The sequence below is a fragment of the Mustela lutreola genome, chromosome 16, assembly GCF_030435805.1.
Source record: "Mustela lutreola isolate mMusLut2 chromosome 16, mMusLut2.pri, whole genome shotgun sequence".
Taxonomy (NCBI): domain Eukaryota; kingdom Metazoa; phylum Chordata; class Mammalia; order Carnivora; family Mustelidae; genus Mustela; species Mustela lutreola.
Window position 1 is genome coordinate 56166263 of NC_081305.1, and position 21356 is coordinate 56187618.

At 54.5% G+C, this 21356-nt stretch overlaps 1 protein-coding gene and 1 long non-coding RNA gene across 2 annotated transcripts in view; one reads left to right on the plus strand and one right to left on the minus strand.

Annotated features, from left to right (window-relative positions):
- SULT2B1 (sulfotransferase family 2B member 1) overlaps window positions 1-17108 on the minus strand; it is a 32426-nt gene extending 15318 nt beyond the window's left edge. The window contains exon 1 of the mRNA XM_059152525.1: window positions 16863-17108. Coding sequence (XP_059008508.1) covers window positions 16863-16933 — 71 coding nt within the window. The 5' untranslated portion in view covers window positions 16934-17108. The remainder of the gene's footprint in view (window positions 1-16862) is intronic.
- LOC131818250 (uncharacterized) lies at window positions 9462-12134 on the plus strand. The gene is made up of 2 exons (XR_009348745.1): window positions 9462-9900; window positions 10636-12134. It is a non-coding gene; the product is annotated as an uncharacterized LOC131818250 (long non-coding RNA).
- Window positions 17109-21356: the final 4248 nt, after the last annotated feature.

Genomic DNA, 21356 nt, shown 5'->3' on the forward strand with positions numbered 1-21356 from the left:
TTTTGGGATCTGCAGTCATGCCTGTCCTGTCCTAGCAAGGCCGCATTCCCTCTAGGCCGCTGACTGCAGGAATTCACATCACAACACCCCTTGTCCTTGGGCACCTGACCCGGAAAGCAAGAGGTGGAGGAGGAGGCGCAGGTCTGAAGTGTATGAATCCAAAAGCTTGTTTGTGTCATTTTTCTGGAATGTTTGGAGGGTTTGTCAGCTTTCAAAATGAAGCAAGTCGCTCTAATTCTCTTTCTTACTCTAAATAAACATCCCGCCTCTCCCTATGGCCAGAGTCACACACATTGGTTCTTTCCCTTAAGGAGAGCCCCCTTGCCACCTTCCAAACTTCCAGCCCCGCAGAATCCGATCTGCCCTTCCTGAGCTGCCGCTCTGGGCCGTTTCCATTCATGCCTCGTTAGAGTACACTGAGAACAATGCTGAACTGGGGAAAAAAAAAACAAAAAACAAACCAGTATGTGTGTAAGTAGGTTATGTTGTCTGTGGATTTCACTTCGGGATGGCAATATGCTATTACCAATATGCTGTTATATATAAAGAGGGTTGGGGACCACAAAAATGAAACTCAGAAGCACAGTGTTGAGTGAAGGACGGGTCGCAGGAGGGTCCGGACCCCATGATTACAATTACGGGAAGTTCAAATACAGGAAATGTGCTAGAAGTTGCTAGAAGTTGCTAGAAGGTGCTAGAAGTTTCCAGAAGGTGCCAGACGGCGGGACAGCAGTTATCCTTGGGGGTTTGGGAGACTGTGATGTGGGGGCTGGTTACACAGCATGCCTACTGTGCAAAATTCCTTGAGTTGTTGACCAAAGCCCCGTGTACAGCACTCTTGTGAGTTTTACCTTAACAAAATATTCAGTGAATGAATGGATAAGTAATTAAAGGGCGGGGGGTGGGGAGACCTTCCAACTAAAACAACTATTTCTAGTAAAAAGGAGGTGGAGTGTGGGGCCTGAAGAGGTTGAAAACCCAGCTGGCTTATTGACAGTTGAGCTAATGGAGGTCCCCTGAAGGCCATGACTGGCTCAGGGGGCCCCCAGGATCCTTCCTGAAGGCCTTTACCAGCTTTAGAGATTGAGGGATGGAGAGATTCTCCAAGGCCTGGCACCGGGTAAGGCTTGGAGGGGAAGAAGAGAAGCTTGAGAACTGTGTACTCTGCCTGGGGTTGCTGGAGGGCTCTAGGAGCCCAGGGGAGGCTCAGCTGGCTGGGGCCTCCCAGGGACAGTGTCCCTGTCCCGAGGTAGGCCTGGAAAGGTCTGCAGGAGAAGCTGGTATCAGAGGCTACGGACTGTTGGCAAAAAGCCCTTTATCCCTGACTGGGGGTTGTTCTCGTGGAGATGAGGAGGGAGGGTTGGTCACCTCACAGGTTGAAGGGGGTGTGGCCCTGGGTAACTATAGTGGTACAGGCCTGAGGAAGAGCACAGCCTTGGGGCTGGACATGGCTTTGGCACTTCCTAGCCGAGCTGAGGCCCAACACAACACTCTTTCTCCAACGACAAAAGGGAGATGGGAGAAGTAGCAGTGTCTTGATGGAGGGCCTAAACTCTGAAGCCAGAATATGGGGGTTTGAATTCTGTGTCCCACCCACTGTGTGGCTTCGGGTAAATCAATGGACCTCTCTGTGCCACCTGTTTTTTTATCCATAAAATGGGGGTAGTAATAATCGGTACTTCATAAGGCTGTCGTGAGCATGTAAAAAGTACTTGAACTCACTGCCGGGAGATCAAGAGTCGCATGCTCCACCAAGAGGCAAAGTTGTAGTGACCTCACTGTTCCCGGATGACTGTCAGCTTCCCGGGTGGGGGGGGGTGTGGGCATGGAATTAGTGATGTCACTGGATGCTAGGCAGATTAGCCCAGGGAGTGGGCGCTTGGAGGCGGTCAGTTCCCATTAGACGGATTGGCGGCCCAGTGCCTGGCTCTTGGCGCTCTCCGTGCCTTGGCCAGCGGATCTCGCCTCCCTGAGCCTCAGTTTCCTTATCTGTCCCATGAGGATAACACTCATCTCTACCTCAGGGTTCTTATCCTACCTGAGGATTAAAAGGGATAATATAGGGGCACCTGAGGGGGCTCTGTCGGTTGAGAGCGTCTGCCTTCAGCTTGGGTCATGATGATCCCAGCGTCCTGGGATTGAGTTCCCACATCAGGCTCCCTGCTTAGCGGGGAGCCTGCTTCCCACTCTGCCTGCTGCTCCCCCTCCTTATGTGTGCACCCACTCTCTGTCAAATAAATAAAATCTTCAAAAAATGAAAATAAAAGGGATAATCTCGGAGGCGCCTGGCTCCTGGTAAACACTGGGAAAGCTGAAACTCCCTCTGGTGGGCAGCACTGTTTGGGTCTTTGATCAGACAGCCTCTCGGAGAGATGTCCTCCCCGGTTGGCAGGAGAGGAAAAGGGAGATGCTGACAGGGAAAAGATGCTGTGCCCTTCAGGAGTCCCTGAAATATTCACGGATGGCATGAATCAATCAATACGAGGGTATCTCCCTCATGCACCACCCCCCAGCAGGGAGGGTCCTCGCTCCACCCCAGGGGGTCACGTCCCTGGTTCTCTCCTGTATCTGACCGACCCAGTGCACGCGGGAGTGAACGAAGGCACTGACCAAGAAGAAAGTGAGAGAGATGGGGCCCCTGGGTGGCTCAGTTGTTAAATGTCTGTCTTCGGCTCAGCTCATGATCCCAGGGTCCTGGGATCGAACCCCAAGTCCGGCTCCCTGCTTGGCAGGAAGCCTGCTTCTCCCTCTCCCACTCCCCCTGCTTCTGTTCCCTCTCTCTCTGTCAAATAAATGAATTAAATCTTAAAAAAAAAAAAAGTGATAGAAAGTCAAAGAGCTTTTGTGATGTCCTTTCCCCTGTCTCAGCCCTTTGCAGCCCCCTGCACTTCAGAACCCCCTGCCCGGCCCCTTCAAGATGCCCACAGCTGGGCCCCCTTGCAGGCCAGCAGTGTGCAGACCTTATCAGTGTGCTCTCAGAGCCCAGAACAGCCAATTGCTCATTAAATAAACAATCGAGGCCCAAATGCCGCCTCCTCACATGTGCCGATACTATAGACGGGACAATGGAAGGAAGGGAGAGTGATCTGACCAAGGCCACACATGACAAATTCCAGGCAGAGCTGGGATTTGAACCTCGGCCCTGCAGGCAGTTTCTGTCCCAGTCCCGCCTTCCCTGGGTACCCCGAAACTACTCCCTGCGCTGAGCACTATTTCCACCTCCGGGCCTTTGTGCCTGCAGCTCCCCTGGCCAGGAATGCTGGGCCCGCCCTCACCCTTGTCTGTGTTTGAGGGTTCCAGGCTGGGAACGCCCCCCCACCCCTTCCTGCTTGGCTGAATCCCACTGTGTGTCCTCAGACAGGTGCTGTGTGCCTTCGCTCCCCAGCTTGTAAATCAAATCTGGCCCCGGGGGGACTTGACTCTCCCTGGGTGACAAGCCTGTTTTGTTCCCACACCACGTCTGGGGCCTGGCACGGAGTTATCGCTCGACTGGAGCAGAGGAATGAAGGTGACAATGGAGGTGGATCAGTCTGGCCGCAGAAGAAACAGCAGAGAGCACGCCTGCCAACATAATGGGCCGCTGGCTGAGCTCCTGCCTATTAGCCTTCTCGAGGCTGCCGGTTCTGGTCTGCCCTGCTCCAGAGACCCTAGAACGTGAGACTAAGAATGGCCTGACACATCGACACTCCGGCCTCCCACCCCAGCCCTGGCCCTCTCTTTCTCTCTGTCCACACTGCGCCCGTCCAACTCCGGTCTCCTCCTCGCCCTCTCGCTCTCCAGCCAGGCCCTTCAGTCCCTTGGCCTCCAGCCCCTTCCACCTGTCCATCCCCGCATGTGGCCGCAGTCCCTCAGTCTGCAGCTCAAGGTCCTCCGTGACCTAGGCCTGCCCATTCTTCTGGCCTCCTCTGACCTGAAAGACCCTGTTCTGACTTGCCTTTGGCCCCAGAAGGGGAGGAAGAACATGGGATTCGCCCAGAGAGAAAATCTATGTCAAAAACATTCATTATTGGACTTCTCCCAGAGCCCCATGAGGTGGGTATGGTGAGCACTACTTTCTGCTGGAAGACATGGAGGCCCAGAGAAGTTAATATATTTCCCTCAGGTCGCACAGCACTCTTCCTAGGTGGTCTCAATAAGTACCTGTCAGTGCACCTCTACCCCTTCCTCTGCCACTAGAGCAGTGTGTGGGTCAAGGTCAGTGTTTTATCCCCAGGGTCTGGCACAGAGTATGTGTGCAATAAACAAATCCATCCCTGCTTAGGATCCCCGGGCGATGAGGGCCCTGTCACCATCTCCAGAGGCAGCCCCGTCCGCAGTGGGGAAGGAAGATGGGTTGAGGGTGGGTAGACTTGGATTTGAACTCAAGCTCTGCTACCAACTAGCTCCGTGACCTTGAATACATGACTTACCCTCTCTGGGCCTCAGGATGAGGAGAGTAGGAAGGCTTCTTCCCTCCGACTGGACTTTAGTGGCCGCCTTACTGGTCTCCTACTTCTACCCCTGCACCCCAGCGACAGTTCTCCCCACTGTTAGAAACTAAGTAGGCTCTTGTCTCTCCTCTGCTCCGAACCCACCCACCTTAACTCAAAGAAAAAGCAACACCCTCACCGTGAACACGAGGCCCCACAGGAGCTACATTGACCCTTCCGCCTTAATTTTCACCTCCACCCCTCACTTACTGATCTCCTTGCTGGTCCTCTGACCCTTCAGGCTGAGGCCTGCCTCAGGGCCTTTGCACTGACTGCCCTCTCTGCCTTCCACCATGCTTGGCACCCTCGCCTCCTGCCTTTGCTCCAACAGACAGCACCCCGCTTGTCGGTGAGGCTTCACCTGACACCCTCTTTGCACTCGAGCCCCACCCCAGCCCCTCACCCTGCTTTGTCTACACACCACCAGTGCGCTGGGCATCTTCCCAGGCGCTCTCACGGTTTATGTGTCTCCCTGATTGTTGATTGCCGTCCTTCTCTGCTTGCACGTAAGCTCCGTGAGACCAGGGATTATTTTATTTATTTATTTATTTTTGGGTCTGTCTTCATTGCCAAGAGCAGCCCTCCAGTCGATATTTGTTGAGGAAGTGATATTAATACCGACAGCGATGGCTGGTACGTAGCACGTCCCTGCTATGTGATGGGCCTGGCTTCCTGCACTCCCTTGACATCCCCTCCCCACCTTGCAAATGTGAGCTGGAAGCACAGAGAGGCAGAGCCGGGATAGTAACCCAAGCACCATGGCTCCACGATTTGACCCCTAACCAGCTGGGAGCCGTTGCCTGCACGTCTCTGGGTCCCTGCGCTCAGTGCTCCCCAGATGTGCTCCTGTCTGGGCAGGAGTGTGAGCAGTAGTCAAGGAGATAGAGGTTTGCCCCCGGGGAACTCACGTGACCTCTCAGAGTGGGACTCCATCTCCCTCCCCTTGGCTACCAGAGTATTTAACTCCTGGGGAATATTATTATCATATTATATTATATACGGTAGTCTCACCAAACCAGCTTACTTTGTAAAGATTTATTTATGTATTTGAGAGGAGGTGGTGGGAGGGGGGATGGGGCGGAGGGAGAGGGCGAGAATCCCAAGCAGACTTGGTGCAGAGTGCGGAGCCCCACGCGGGGCTAGATCTCGCTGCTTGGAGATCCTGACCTGAGCCGACACCAAGAGGGCTGCGCTCCCCGCACTGTGTCCCACAGGCGCCCCTGCACTATCTTATTATAAGCAGATCTGAAACCAGAGTCTCTCCCCCTCCTGGGTGTTTACCCACGAGCAACGAATGCTGATGTCCACACAAACATTTGTATTCATGTGTTTACAGTCACCTTGCTCATGATCCCTCCAAACTGGCAACAACACAGACGCCGTCCAGCGGGTGAGCACGTCAACAGCGGCCTGTCCACACCAGGGGACGGCCCTTGGCAATGAGAGGAGATGACCGCCGCGACCCACAGCAGCGTGGATGCCTCTCGAAGGCGCGAGGAGGGTGAAGGAAGCCAGACTCAGGAAGGCACGTCTGTACGGTCCGCCCGGAGGATGGTGGTCCCCACGGACGTGTGCACCCCAATCCCCAGAGCCCGTGACTAAGTCACACTGCGGGGAAAGGGGGTCTCGCAGCTGCGATTCTGGTCAGGATTTCGAGATGGGGAGATTCTCAGGTGGCCCGAAATTTAATCACGAGGGTCCTTCAGAGAGGGAGGGGAGGAGCTGTGATTGCAGAAGCTGTGGTCAGAGCACAGAGTTGGGCACATATGAGCGAACTGCTGGCTTTGGAGACGGACCAAGGACCCACGAGCCACGGAATGCAGGTGGCTTCTAGGAGGTTCTAGAAGCTGGAAAGGCGCAGAAGAACCAGATTCTCCCAAGAGCCTCTGGAAGGAATGCAGCCCTGCTGCCACTCAGATCTTAGCTAAAATTGTGCTAAAATTCATAGGACAATACGCTCCCCCCTACACAGACACACAAATCAACTTTGCTCTGTATGACTTTCTTTAAAGAGCTTTTGTTCATATACATGCTCAGCGTCCATTAGCCACTATGATAACAGAACAACCTGCTGGTCAGTGTCCCTCCTGGATATCCCAGAGATGTGCCAAGAAGCAATGCCTGCCCATTTGCAGGCCTGCCTTAGATTTGCTGTGTGACCTGAAGCCACTCACAAGCCCTCTCTGGTCTCATCTGAAGAATGAGCAGTGGAGGGTGCCTGGGTGGCTCAGTTGTTAAACAACTGCCTTTGGCTCCGGTTGTGATCCCAGGGTCCTGCATCAGGCTCCTGGCTCAGCAGGAAACCTGCTTTTCCCTCTCCCACTCCCCCGGCTTGTATTCCCTCTCTCACTGTGTATCTCTTTGTCAAATAAATAAATAAATAAATCTTAAAAAAAAAAAAAAAAAAAGAATGAGCAGTGACAGGGGGATCAGGGACCTCTTTTCCTGGGACATTCCAGCCTGATGCCCAAGGAGAGCTTCCCAACCCTGGAGCTTTAGGCCTTTTTGCCAGAGGTGGGGCAAATTGATTCATTCAGCCCACAAATATTTACCGAGCACCTACTCTGCACCCTGTGCTGGGAGATACCAAAGTGAAGCGAAATGACCAAAAAACCCAATTGTAGTTGGTGTTTGAATGGACAAAAATGAACCGAAAAATGTTCTAATGTGTGTGTACGCCCTGTGTTTTTAAAAGATTTTATTTTTAAGTCATCTCTACACTCAACACGGGGCTCAAACTCACAACCCCCGGATCAAGAGACGCAGACCATGTGTGCAAAGGAGATGACAGGATCCGGGCCTGGGATTCTGGGTTCTGCGTGGGGCTGGAGCTGCTCCCCTTCCTGGGAGTGGCCCCACGCTTCCAGCGGGAATGTGGAATGCAATCCAGCCCGCAGGATCTCTTAGCAGCCCCGCCAGCTGTCCTGCTGACTCATGGCAGCCACCTGTGGTCAACCTGCCTTTCTCTGGGGAACACTGCCAAGCCTCCCCAAGCCTGAGCCAGGTTCAGCGCACCCCATTCCCCTGACACACGGTGCAGTTCCCCAGGCTGGGCTGTTCTCCGTCGCAGGAGTACCTTTCCCTCACCTCCTGAAATTCCGCCTGGAGCCCATCTGGGCAAGCATCAGCATCTCCTCTGGGCACCTCCATCCCAGTGGAATGACTCATGCCTTGGCCAGAGTACAGAGAAACAAGCTCTTTTCACTTGCCTGCTATTGGCAGGAGAGCAATTAGACTAACCTCTTTGAGAGATCAGTTGGCAACATTTTAGGCATGCAGACCACCTCCGCTAAAGCAGGAGACACCCACTGCGAATCTTTTCGCAGCAGTTTTAACACTTAGTAACTAATTTCTTTGGCTAGTGACTTCTTAAGATCAGCCGACCCCACTCCCAGGCTCTCTAGGAGGGAGGAGAAATTATCCTACCGTGTCCCACCTCCAAGAACCAGTATCTGACATTCTGGGCACTACCCCATCATATCTGTTGGAGGGGCAAAAGGACGTGACCCCTGGAAATTTATGGAATAGATCGGTGGCCTTGAGGGGGTGCCCAGTTAAATATATACCAGGATGTTCATTGCAAGATCATTGAGCAAGACTTGAAACAACACAGGGCTGGATAAATCCATCAGGGCTTGACAAAAATTAGAATCCAGCCGTTCAAAACGAGGAGTTTATTTCTTGAGAGGGGCGGGGGTCCTGTGTGTATTTCTTAAAACCCAGCAAACTTCAAATTTGTGCACTACGCTGTAGGTATACATCCTCTTTCTCTCTCTTTCTCTCTCTCTTTTTTAAAGATTTTATTTATTTGACAGAGAGAAAGAGAGCAAGAGAGCACAAGCACAACGGAGTCTGCTTCTCTCTCTTCCTCTGAACAGGGAGCCCGATGAGGAACTTGATCCCAGTACCCTGGGATCATGACCTGAACTGAAGGCAGACGCTTAACCAACTGAGCCACCCAGGTGCCCCTAGACATTCTCTATTAAAAGAAAATCCCATAAGCAAATATGGGATTGCTTACAAGGCAATGTTCTGATGTCTACAGCTTACTTTAGAAACGTATCACAAATAAGTTCACAAATAAGTATGGACGGACCGATAGAAGGATGCTCAGATACGTGATAAGACATATATATAAGACAAATATAATAAAATATAAAATAAAATAAAACAAGACATATAAAAAATAAAATATATAATAAAAATAAAATACAATAAAAAGACATATATAATACCAATAAAAATTGGGAGGTATAGGGAAGTTTGTGGATAATTCTTACAAGGTTTTTTTTTTTTTTTTTAAATATGTTTGGATATTTTCACACTAAAAGACCGGAGGGGTAAGGAAGTGGTATTTATTTGTTAAAACGTCCCAGATACTACAAAAGGCTAAATGGTATGAAGTAGTATCTTGATTCTGTTTTCAAAAGAAATGAATAAGAAGAGATATACGCGTGAAGGTTCATTTCTGACAGGCAGGCATTAACAGTGATGACTCCAGGGATGAGTCTGGGGTCGTCGTGAGACTAGAATTTTCCATTTCATGACTTCCCTATGTCTTGAATTCTGAACTGTGAGCACAGCGGCCATGACAGCTATGTGCTGGCCCCTTGCCCGTGGCAGGTGGGCCCAGAGACGTCTGGGGGGTGGGGTTAATGTGGGAGTCAGAGGTGGAAGAGCCCTGGCCCACCAAACACGTGGCCACATGACCCCAAACACTTGTGGCCGCAATGGGAGCCCTCACTCAATGAATTTCGACCGCCTTAAGCACCGTGAGTGGGAGGCTGTTGAATTCTGCCAGACTTTCTTCCAAGGGCGCATGCGTCTTTTTCTTTCTCTCTTTAGAAAATCTAATTAGGAAAGTAACAAATTCTTGGATCATATCTCTATAGCTTTTGATCATCTGCATTTATTAATGGTCTCTCCCGGCAATGCCACTGCCGGCCTCAGGGGATCCCAGCACTACCAGTGTGGAGGCCGAGAAAACGGAAGGCCATCCCAGCTCAAGTTTAATGTCAGCATGAGTACAGACCTCGTAGCTAACTCAGGCAGCCAACTCAGGCCCCTGTGACCAAGGGCTGAACTTTCCCCTACTCTACTTCAGTTCCAGGGAACCCCACCCTGCTTTCGTTCCAAGAAAAACCGCTATACCTAACCCTGTAAACAGCCCGGCTCCAGCTAATCAGCTCATTGCAGGAAAGTCTGGAATCTTCCCTCTCTGCCCACCCCCCCCCGCCCCACCTCAAGCCTCTGGTAACCGCACATAAATACCCCTGCCTTAACTAGACTCGGGGTCCAAGTCCCTACTCCGCTGTGTCGGGTATACTGAGGCCCAAGCTGAAGCTTGTCGAATAAACCCCCGTGTGATGGCATCGGTGTTGGCTCCTTGGTGGTCTCTCGGATGCAAAAAGTTGGGCATAACACCAGTTTGGTGAGTAACTTCACCGCTTGTAGAAGCAAACGCAAACATTCACAGCGAGGGCTCGGATTCCCTCCCTCGCTCCCCCTTCCCCTCTCCTTCTTCTCCACCTCCTTCTCCCCCTCCTCCTCACCCTCCCTTCTCTTCCCCTACCCCCTCCCCCTTCTCCTCCCCCTCCTCTCCTTCCTCCTCCTTCTCCTCCCCCTTCACCCCTCCCCCTCCTCCTTCTTCACCCCTCCCCCTCCTCCTTCTCCTCCTTCACCCCTCCCCCTCCTCCTTCTCCTCCCCTTCGCCCCTCCCCCTCCTCCTTCTCCTCCCCCTTCACCCCTCCCCCTCCTCTTTCTCCCCCTTCACCCCTCCCCCTCCTCCTTCTCCTCCCCTTCGCCCCTCCCCCTCCTCCTTCTCCTCCCCCTTCACCCCTCCCCCTCCTCTTTCTCCCCCTTCACCCCTCCCCCTCCTCCTTCTCCTCCCTCTTCCTCCTCTTCCTCCTCCTCCCTGTTCTTCTCCCTCTTTCCCTCCTCCTCCTCCTGCTCTCCCCGTCCTACTCCCTCTTCTCCTCTCCCCTCCCTCCTCCTCCCCTCTCCCCCTCTTCCTCTCTTCCTTCTAAAAAATATTGGTTTCAGACCTTACACCTTACCCTGCACCTTGCTTATTTTTCTAGGTCAATCGACAGCTGTCTCGTTTTGCTTAAAAATAGCTGCGAGATATCCCACTTCCCTCCTTTTTAAAATTATTTTCCTTTTGAAGGAATATATTACTCTTCAGTGAATTTTGACAGAGGCATATCCTCCTGCGATTCCCAACTCCTGGCAAGATGTAGAAAAGCCCAGCGCCCTGGAAAGTTTCCTGCTGCCTCCTCCGAATCTGCCCCCTCCTCTGCCTGAGAGGTGACCTCTGTCCCAAGTTTTCCTCAGAAATGGAGTTGTCTGGTCTTGGCCGTTCTGGAACTTTCGTCTTACAGAACGTGCTCCAGCGCCTGGCTGCTTTGGCTCAGTGTAACATCCTTGACATTCATGGGTGTTTGTGTGTATATTAGAGTTTTTTTTTCCTTTCTGTGACTGAGTTGAATTCCACTGTGTAAATAAATCACAGGGTGCCTATCCATTTCCCTGTTCTAGGCTGTTTCCAGATCAAGTTTTTAAAGGTGCTGCCCCCATCCTGGTCTTTGGGTGGCCCTGCATTCTCATTTCCTTGGACAAATAACCAGGAGTTGGAATTACTCAGGCATTGGATGGGGGTCATATTATTTGCATTACTGTAACTATGAGGTTTCGTCCTGATGGGGTAAAATCCCCTCTCCAGTTTCTTCCTCTCCCTCCACCTCTAGCACATTTCAAATCCACTCAAACTTTTAAATAACTTAAAAAAATTTTTTTGAGATGTATCACTTTGATGTATCACTTTCCTAAAGATAATAGTAATGGGGAAAAATCTAGCTAAAGAAATTAATCACTCTCTTCAAATTCTCAGAGTTCTTTGTACTGCAGCCCGGGCTTTGTCCCTCAAGGGCCAGTAGACTCACTGTGCCTCCATTGGCTCACACGGCCCCCACCTCTCTGAGGCCCCACTCCAGCATGGCCAGTGTTGTTCTGTTCCCACCACAAGTTCTCCCAGTTCCCTGCATACTCTATGCTCCACCACGCCTCAGAGCTCAGTGTGTGCCTTTAGCCTGAGGCTCTTTGTGATTTTTCTTTCTTTCCTTTCTCTCTAATGCTTCCTCTCTCTCTCTCTCTCTTTCCCTTCCAACATGCATTTCTTAAGCTCCTACTAGGTACCTTTCCAGGCCCTTGGGTCACTCACAGCCTGGAGCCATGCCGGCCAACAGAACTTTCCAGAATGATGGAAACACTCAATTCTGCACGCCTCCCCCCCTGGATATTGTGTGGGTCACTGAGCCCTTGAAACAAGGCCAGAGCAAAAGGGGGGCCCATTCAACAGTATTTGCTATTTACTGATTTCACCGTCACCCTGACACTTGATTCCAATGATCAGAAAGCTTTTCAGGCAGGTTGGTTTTGACTCGGGCCCGGGGAAGGACTTTCTTGAGCTGTAACGCCATGAGCCCAGAGGCAGATGTCCTCCTGATGGAAGGCTGCCCTTTCATTGGAGCAAAAGGCCACTTGGTCCCAAAGGCTTTGTGTACCGAGCATGTAAAAGATTTCATTGATAATTTTTTTCTCTTGGTTCTGTGTTGAAATGGTAGCATTTCAGATATATTGGTTAAATAAAATATAGAATTAAAATGATTTTTGCCTGTGTCTCTTGCCATTTGTTTTCTTTCTCTCTTTTTTCCTTCTTTCTTTCTTTCTTTTTTTTATGTGGCCGCGAGAAAATGTTTGCCTCAGAGGGCTCACGCTGTGCGTCTATGGGACTGCGTGAGTCTGGCAGGTGGACAGACCACAGAGGCACTGGTCCCCTCATGGGGGTGATGCCTGCCGAGGGACAGTCCTTTCCCAAAGTCTGAGGACTCCTGTCTGAGCCCTTTCTCTGGGAGGTTCGGAGCAAGGCCCTGGACCCAAGGATCTCAATCCACTCAAAGCCCTCCAGGAGCCTGGCACACGCTGAATGCTCAGGAAGGTTCTAATTATCACCATTCTTCACCCTGGCCCCACCCTTCCTGGCACCTGAGTTCCTGGCTCAGGAGGGGGTCACGGGGTTTGGAGAAGGAGGAAGGAAAAAAAATACGCTCAAACCCTGACTCAGCAGAGAGCGCTGGATCTGGCCCATCCCCCCAGGCATCACCCACTGTACCCATTTCACAGACGCAGAGCTCCAATGCCCCTGTCTGCCCCAGGGTCCCCGCCAGCGAGCGACCTGGGCAGGATCTTAACTCAGGGCTGTCTGCTCACGAACTTCACGGCTCCGGCATTTGTGTCTACAGTGGCAAAGCCCTGGTTCCTACCTCTCTCTCGGGGCCTCTGATCCAGGCTTCCCCAGCAACACCAGCATCTCCCTCCTTGCCTTGGCATTCGGTGCCTCCAGAGGGGCCGCCGGGAGGCCACTCTCCTTCCCATAGACACTGCCCTCCAGCCACCCGAGCTGTTCAGTCCTTTCCACCTGGCTCCTCGATGTTCCCACGTTCCCAGCCCCGAAAGAGCACGTGCACACACGGAGACACATCCCGCCCTTTGCTCCCAAGCCCACATCATCATCGGGCAGCTGGGTGGCTGCGAACATCTCCCAGAGCACCTTATTTACTAGCGGCGGCCCAGAGTCCACACCCTTCTCGGCCTGTCCAAATTCCACCCAGGCGGCGAGGTCCAATGTCCTATTATTGGTTTACTGCTTAGAACCTTTTTATTAGCGGCCCCCTCTCCTTGGGAGAAACAGTTCTGTGACTGGCAGGGATTGAGCCAATAAAATCTTTGAGTGGCTCAGCCCTCCCCAGGAAAGGAGGGGGCCAGGACTTTCAAAACCAGGGCCAGAGACCTCAGCCATAAACCTGGCGGAGATCAGAAAGGGCCTTGCAGCAGGCTCTCCAAGATCAGAGGGAGGGAGGGAGGGGTGGCGACAGCAGGTCCAAATGCGAGCTTGGCTTCCTCCGGCCTCAACTCTCTCCAGAAGGGGCTGGTCATGGAGCAGCCCAACATGCCGACACCCCAGGAAAAGGGCCGGAGCAGGGACTGCCCGCCAAGCCTCCCACCGGGCCTGCCAGCAGCTGCCTCCCCCTCCTCCCCTCGCTCATCCCCAGACTCCTTTCCCGCCCGCCCATGCCAACCGGCACGCAAGAGGCCAGGCAGCCTCACTTCAGACCCTGGCGACATCCCACCTGGCAAGCTGGGTGCCCTTGGGCAACTCACTCAACCTCTCTGGGCCTCCATAGTAAGACAAGAGCTAGTCATTGGTGCTTGTTAATCCCAGACAGTGGCTGGGAAGCCCATAAGAAAGAAAGGACCAGAGGGGATGCAGAGCACAACAGTCAGGGTCCTGTCTGCCTCCTGCTGTCAAGGTTTTTCTTTTCAAATTTTGATTTTTGCCCTTGGGATCCCCGTTTTGTACACTGGACCCCTACCCAAACTGGACCCCTACCCGGCAGCAGGGAACAACACAGAACTTATAAAGCGTGATTGATGGCAAAGGCTGTGAACGAGAATGTTCCGAGCCCCGGGTCCCACTGGTGTCTCTGGGTTCCTTCTCCCCACAACTGCGACCCCCATGAAATCCTCTTCCGTGGTGGAGTTCTGTCGCGTGTGCCTGTGTTCTCCAAGCAGTATATGAGCTTTTCTGGTTTTCCAGGGGAGAGGGGGGTTGTAAAAAATAGAATCGGGTTGCAGGTGGTGTCATTAAGAGCCATTCACTATGGGTACTAATAGTCCCCATGGGAATTTTCCACTGTCCCACTGGTCCCCTCAGATTCACAGTCTGCCTCTCCTCTCCCTTCTCCCTCCCTGCCCTGCCCCTGCTCACCTGCCTTCTGTCCCTGACTCATCCAGCCGGCTTGCCTAACCTCCATTCATTCCTTGACATCATTCTCAGAGACTTGCTAGGGCCCCCAAGGGGGCCCAGCTCTGACCCTGTCTGTGAACAGGCCACAGTGTGATGCGTGGGGTGAGTCTGAAGCTGGAAGTGGGGTCAGGGAACCTAGCTGCGGTGGCCGAGAATCTGACACCGTGTAAGAAGGGAGTTTGCCACACAGGGAGAGAGGTCATCCCAGGCGAAGGAATGTTCAGATGCAAATCCCAAAGGTGTGAGATCCAGGCCCGGGTGGAAGTGGAGGCAAGCAGGTGGGGCGCAGGCATTGAGGAAGGTGGGGACTGTGGGAACAGAGAGGAGCTCCCACAGAAGAAGCAGGGTGAGGGGCAGGACCTCAGCCCTACTCCTCTGTTTTAAACCAGAGCAGCTCCCTCTTGAACTCTGTGATGTATTTCTGCTCCAGAAGAAGATTCCTCTAAAGAGATCTGTGTCTTAAAAGGTTTCAGAAGCCATCGCTATGGGTGCTAGGGAGTCACAGAAAAAACTTGAGCTGGGCATGGCCAGAGGTGGATTCAGGAGATTAGAAAAAAGACTTCTCTGGGAATCCCCACAGAGGAAGTGAATATGCAAAGGCACTGGGGCAGAGAACAGGGAGGCAAGGCCAGGGAATCTCAGGGGCTGGGATGGATGGAGCACATGGGCAGGAGGCCAGACTCCAGGCAGGACCTGGAGGGCCTTGGGACTGGGGGGCAGGGAGGGAGAGCTCTGGGAAGGACTGGAGGCAGGGAGGCTGAGGTGAGGCTGGGGGGAGGGAGGGAGAGGAGGCCTGAGGGCACAGGCAGGGGGAGGGCATGGGCTGGAGAGTCCCAGCACAGGACAGTGGGGCTGGATACTCACAAGCCTCCAGGAGAGAGAGGAGGGGAGGGGCAAGGTCTGGGGGTGACCCGGGGACCCATGGGGCCATCCCCGAGATGGCAACCGGGCAGGAGGGACGATTCTGGGGAGCCCCTCGGGTCCCGCCCCAGCTGGAGATGGGGTATGTCTGAGTCGCCTGGGAGGGGCCCAGAGGAGATGGTGGGGGCCCTCATGAGGGGCATCCTTCTGGGTAGAGGGGTTCCAGAAGCTCATGGAGAAGAAAGCTGGAGGCGCCATTAGGACCCCCTAGGGACCTACACACAGTCAGGTCTAGACGTGTCGACCGGGTGAGGGTTATTTACCCCCATTTTTCGGATAGAGAAACTGAGGCTCAAGGGGGCACTGAGCAAGAAGCGCTGGGGATTTGCTGGCCCCTGGATGTGGGGGAGCAGAGAGGAGGGAGGCTCCCAGGTGCCCAGGTCAGGGGTGAGGCCCCCCCAGAGGTGGGAGCCCAGGAGGGGAGCCCGTTGAGCTCTGGAGGGAGAAACTGCAGAGCCCAGAGGCCAGGAGAGCGGGAGACGAGAAGGCTGAGAGGAGGATGCTGGGGCCTTCCTCCAGCTGGCCTGGGACAGCCTGGTGAGCGCCCTCAGCCCCAGAGCCCCAGAGCCCCTGCAGGCTTGTCTTGTCCACATCACACAGCCATCAGAAGTCAAGTCTCTGTGCCCTGGCTCCTGGCCGAGGGAGGGGCAGGCAGGGGAGGGGCCCAAAGGCTACAGCCTGGGCTGGCTGGAGGGGCCCAGAGGGCCAGTGCGGACACCCGCCTGGCAGAGGGGAAGATACTGGGGCAGCGAGGTCACCTAAGCGGCTGGCTGTGTGATCCTGGGCAGCCCGCCTGCCCTCTCTGAGCCTCCACTCGCTCATCTGGAAACGGAGCCTCGGGGAAGGGGTATCACCAAGGCTGCTGAGGACAGGAGGGACCGCAGACCTCGGGGGTCAGACCCATCGGGTTCGGATCCGCTTCAGGCTGCGTGACCCCGGTCACGCAGACACTTTCACTCTCAGCCTCAGTTTCCCCATCCGGAAAGCGGGTGTGATAAAAGCGTCTGACTCATCCCCGGGAACAAAGGGGTCCCGCTCAGGAGGTGGGGAGCACCGTGCTCTAATGTCTCCCATGAGGGCTGCCCGGGGGGCGGGGGGGCCCATCCTCCTGTCCTTCGAGCCCCCGGGGGGCCACACAGAGCCTCTGGCTTGGGGACTCAGCTGCGTCCCCACCCCTGCCCTCCCCTGCTCTCACATCCTCCCCCGAGCCGAGCAGGTGTCCCAATCTGAGCCCCCATGAGGGAAAGCAACCCCATCCGAAGGTGCTCTGGGTGTCCAGGAGGAAAAGGGGACGATAGGCACTAAGGTTTCCTGAGAAATTACTGAGAGCCAGACTTCAGCCCCCATCAGCCCTGTGTCAGGAAGAGGCTTTTGGAAGACAGACCCTGAGGTCCCCGCAATGGTCCGGGACAGCTCAGGAACCCCAAGTAACTCAGCACTGCCCTGTGCCTCATTCCCTTCCAGCAGGGACGAGCCAGCTGGTTCTCGGCCAGGTTTGAAGCAGCAGGGGCTGGTCCCCGGGCCCCCTTGCCAAGGCCCATGGCTCTTGTTCGGGTAATGGGTTGGGGGCGGGGATCTCCCCACTGGTGCCCAGGGCCGGGCCTCACCTGAGTTCGGAGATGTTGTTTTCATGCGTGTCCCACAGGGCCGGGATCCGGGGTTCGGAGGGCCCATCCATGGCAGGCCGGTGAGGGAAGGGAGGGGAGGACGCGCGGGAGCAGGCGGCACGGGGACCAGGTATGTGCAGCAGTGGCGTCTGCCACCAGAGGTGCCCGGCTGGAGCCTACCTCCGCGCCCAAGGGGAGGGGCAGCACCCAGCCGGTTCTCCCAGCTGCTACCCACGCCTCCAACAGCGGGGAGAGGCTGGGAGGGAGCCACCCTTCTCCGAGGGTGGGGAGGGAGGAGAGCTGATGGACACATCCCAGGAATCTCCCCAGCCACCAGGGGCAGAGTCCAGGAGGCCACTCCAGTTCCATACTGGAACCTTCTGTGTTCCCGGCCCCAGGCACACCTACCCGGGGTCTCCGTGTGCAAGTTCTCAGAGAGTTCATTCATTCATCCATTCATTTATTCATTCAGAAAATATTTCTTGGGTGCCTCGGGCCTGTCGGGCGCTGCTCTAAGGGCTGGGACAGTGTTAGAACCACATGCTCGGCTCGGGAGAGGATGGGAGAGCAGGGGAGGGCAGGGGTGGGGACGCAGCTGAGTCCCCAAGCCAGAGGCTCTGTGTGGCCCCCCGGGGGCTCGAAGGACAGGAGGATGGGCCCCCCCGCCCCCCGGGCAGCCCTCATGGGAGACATTAGAGCACGGTGCTCCCCACCTCCTGAGCGGGACCCCTTTGTTCCCGGGGATGAGTCAGACGCTTTTATCACACCCGCTTTCCGGATGGGGAAACTGAGGCTGAGAGTGAAAGTGTCTGCGTGACCGGGGTCACGCAGCCTGAAGCGGATCCGAACCCGATGGGTCTGACCCCCGAGGTCTGCGGTCCCTCCTGTCCTCAGCAGCCTTGGTGATACCCCTTCCCCGAGGCTCCGTTTCCAGATGAGCGAGTGGAGGCTCAGAGAGGGCAGGCGGGCTGCCCAGGATCACACAGCCAGCCGCTTAGGTGACCTCGCTGCCCCAGTATCTTCCCCTCTGCCAGGCGGGTGTCCGCACTGGCCCTCTGGGCCCCTCCAGCCAGCCCAGGCTGTAGCCTTTGGGCCCCTCCCCTGCCTGCCCCTCCCTCGGCCAGGAGCCAGGGCACAGAGACTTGACTTCTGATGGCTGTGTGATGTGGACAAGACAAGCCTGCAGGGGCTCTGGGGCTCTGGGGCTGAGGGCGCTCACCAGGCTGTCCCAGGCCAGCTGGAGGAAGGCCCCAGCATCCTCCTCTCAGCCTTCTCGTCTCCCGCTCTCCTGGCCTCTGGGCTCTGCAGTTTCTCCCTCCAGAGCTCAACGGGCTCCCCTCCTGGGCTCCCACCTCTGGGGGGGCCTCACCCCTGACCTGGGCACCTGGGAGCCTCCCTCCTCTCTGCTCCCCCACATCCAGGGGCCAGCAAATCCCCAGCGCTTCTTGCTCAGTGCCCCCTTGAGCCTCAGTTTCTCTATCCGAAAAATGGGGGTAAATAACCCTCACCCGGTCGACACGTCTAGACCTGACTGTGTGTAGGTCCCTAGGGGGTCCTAATGGCGCCTCCAGCTTTCTTCTCCATGAGCTTCTGGAACCCCTCTACCCAGAAGGATGCCCCTCATGAGGGCCCCCACCATCTCCTCTGGGCCCCTCCCAGGCGACTCAGACATACCCCATCTCCAGCTGGGGCGGGACCCGAGGGGCTCCCCAGAATCGTCCCTCCTGCCCGGTTGCCATCTCGGGGATGGCCCCATGGGTCCCCGGGTCACCCCCAGACCTTGCCCCTCCCCTCCTCTCTCTCCTGGAGGCTTGTGAGTATCCAGCCCCACTGTCCTGTGCTGGGACTCTCCAGCCCATGCCCTCCCCCTGCCTGTGCCCTCAGGCCTCCTCTCCCTCCCTCCCCCCAGCCTCACCTCAGCCTCCCTGCCTCCAGTCCTTCCCAGAGCTCTCCCTCCCTGCCCCCCAGTCCCAAGGCCCTCCAGGTCCTGCCCGGAGTCTGCCCTCCGCCCGTGTACTCTATCCACCCCAGTACCTGAGAATCCATGGCCTCGCCTCCCTGTTCTCTGCCCCTCTGACCCCAGCTCACCTATTTCTTTACCCCTTAGAGGCTTTGAACTTGGCCACAAAGTCCAATGTTCTTATGACTTATTTTTATATAACAGAAGGCCTATATGTACTTTGTTTAAAAAAAAAAAAATGGAAGAAACGAAAGCAAATGTCCGAACAGTCACGACCAGGTAGAAAATAAGGACCTCCGTAAGCCTCCTTCTACCCATGGAGAGAATCACCATCAACAGTTCGGTGGAGTCTTCCCAGAATGTTTTCTGTCATTTCTCTAGTATGTGCCAGAGAAAATTTGGTTGGTTGAATAAATACAAAATGGTTGCCATTTAAAATTAGATTTCCAAGGGGCACCTGGGTGGCTCAGTTAAGTGTCTGCCTTTGGCTCAGCTCACAATCCAAGGGTCCTTGATTGAAGGACCAAAGGACCAAGGGATTGAATCCGCATTAGGTTCCTTGTGAAGGAGAATGTGGAGAGCCTACTTCTCCCACTCCCTCTCCTTCTGCCGCTCTCTCTCTCAAATAAAGAAAATATTTTAAAAAATAAAATAAAAGGGGCGCCTGGGTGACTCAGTTATTAGGTGTTTGCCTTTGGCTCAGGTCGTAATCCCAGTGTCCTGGGATCCAGCCCCACGTTGGATTCACTGCTTGGTGGGAAGCCAGCTTTCCCTCTGCCATCCCCCTGCTTTGTTGCTGCCGTCACTGTTTCTCTCTCTCTGTCAAATAAATAAATACAATCTTTAATAAAGTAAAATTAAATTAAATTAAATTAGATTTCCTGACCAATTATTGCCTGCCCCGTGTTGTTGCACACAGGAGGGATAGGGCACACGAGACTCACTAACAGATGCACAAAGGCAACTCAGAGAGGTGGGATGAGCTGCCCAAGGTTGCACAGCGTTGCCCACTTTCACTCCAATGGCAGGCAGAAGACAAACATTCCAGGACAACGCACCCCCTTGGTTCATCTGCCCAAAGGCCCACGGCTGAGGTGCTGCGGTGTGAGGAGCTGCCCCCAGCCCCACTCCCAATAGATGAGTTGGAATCTTACCTTGGCTACTTTCAGAATTAGCCTTGATGTGCCCATCTGGGCAGGGGGCTCCCTCGAAGGGAGTGGGGGAAATCAAGAGGGCTCGCTCTCCCTGCCTGGGGATGATGGACTTCTCTGATGTCAGGGAAGTAGGAGCACTGAGCTGGGACACCTTTCCTGGCCCTCTGGGCTAGGCTGCCCTGCCTTTCTTCTGCCTTAATGACTTTGTTTCCGGCTCTGAGGAGGTGACAACCCTGTCTTATCCCTCCCATGGGAACCTCCCCTGAACCCTGTCCTAGGTCCCCCCACAGCACTGTCAGAACCAGAGGAGAAACCCACCTGTGCCAACCTCAATTTCCAGAGGAGAGGGACTGTCTAGGGGGACCAGAACACTCAAACCTTCGAGGGAGACTGGGAAAGAAACTTGGGAAGGGGGATTGCCTTGGGGGACAAGGACATCTAGGAAGACCCAGGGAGAGTTGAAGGAGGACAATGTTGAAGGGAGAAGGAGGACCTGGTGGCTGTACCTGATTGGACAAGAGACCATTTAGATAAAGTAACCCAGAGACATAGAAATGTTTGCACCTCAGGGCCTTTGCACTGCCATTCCTCTGTCTGGTGTACACTTCCCCAGAAAGCTGCATGCTTTGGAGCCTCCCTTCACTGTACCCGGCCCTTCTTCTCCTTCCTGAACTTGCCTACCAAGTTCTCCAACCTTTTCACTCATTACCTTTTTGACATCTTAAATGTTTTACTTCTTGGTCTTGCTGACTGTCTATCTCCTCATCAGACTGTCAGTCCCATGAAGACAAGGCTTATTATATGTTTGTCCCCTCTTGTAGCCCAAGGGAAGTGCCTGGAAAAGTTGCTGGGACTTAGGGGTTCCTGAGTAAAGGCTGTGGATGGAGTGAGTGAATTATCACAGGGTGAGGGGAATGAGCAGCTGGCCGATGGTGGTGCCTAGAGAATTAGTTGGATCTCTTCAGAAGATGCGGGTAAGGATGGGGAGAGGCAAGACCAGGTTGTATGGGCCTAGACTACTGAGGAGGTGGCAAGGGGAAACAGAAGACAGGGTGGCTTCTTACCCAATGACAGGAGGGGAGGGACAATAATGGGAATCACTGACCCCATCAACAGGGACATGAGGTAGGTATTTGAGGGACAGTAAAGAGATTTGGAGGTGTGGGGGGGTGGGTGGAGAAGAAAGTGGAAAAGCTGGTGTCCGCTGGTGCTCCCTGGGAGGAGCAGGGATTGATTATCCATCATCCCTCCATCCATTCATCTACCCACCCCCCAAACATCCATCCATCTATCCATCCTCCAACCATCCATCCATCATTCCTCCCTCCATCCATTCACCATCCATCCTTCAACCTTCTATCCATCATCCCTCCATCCATC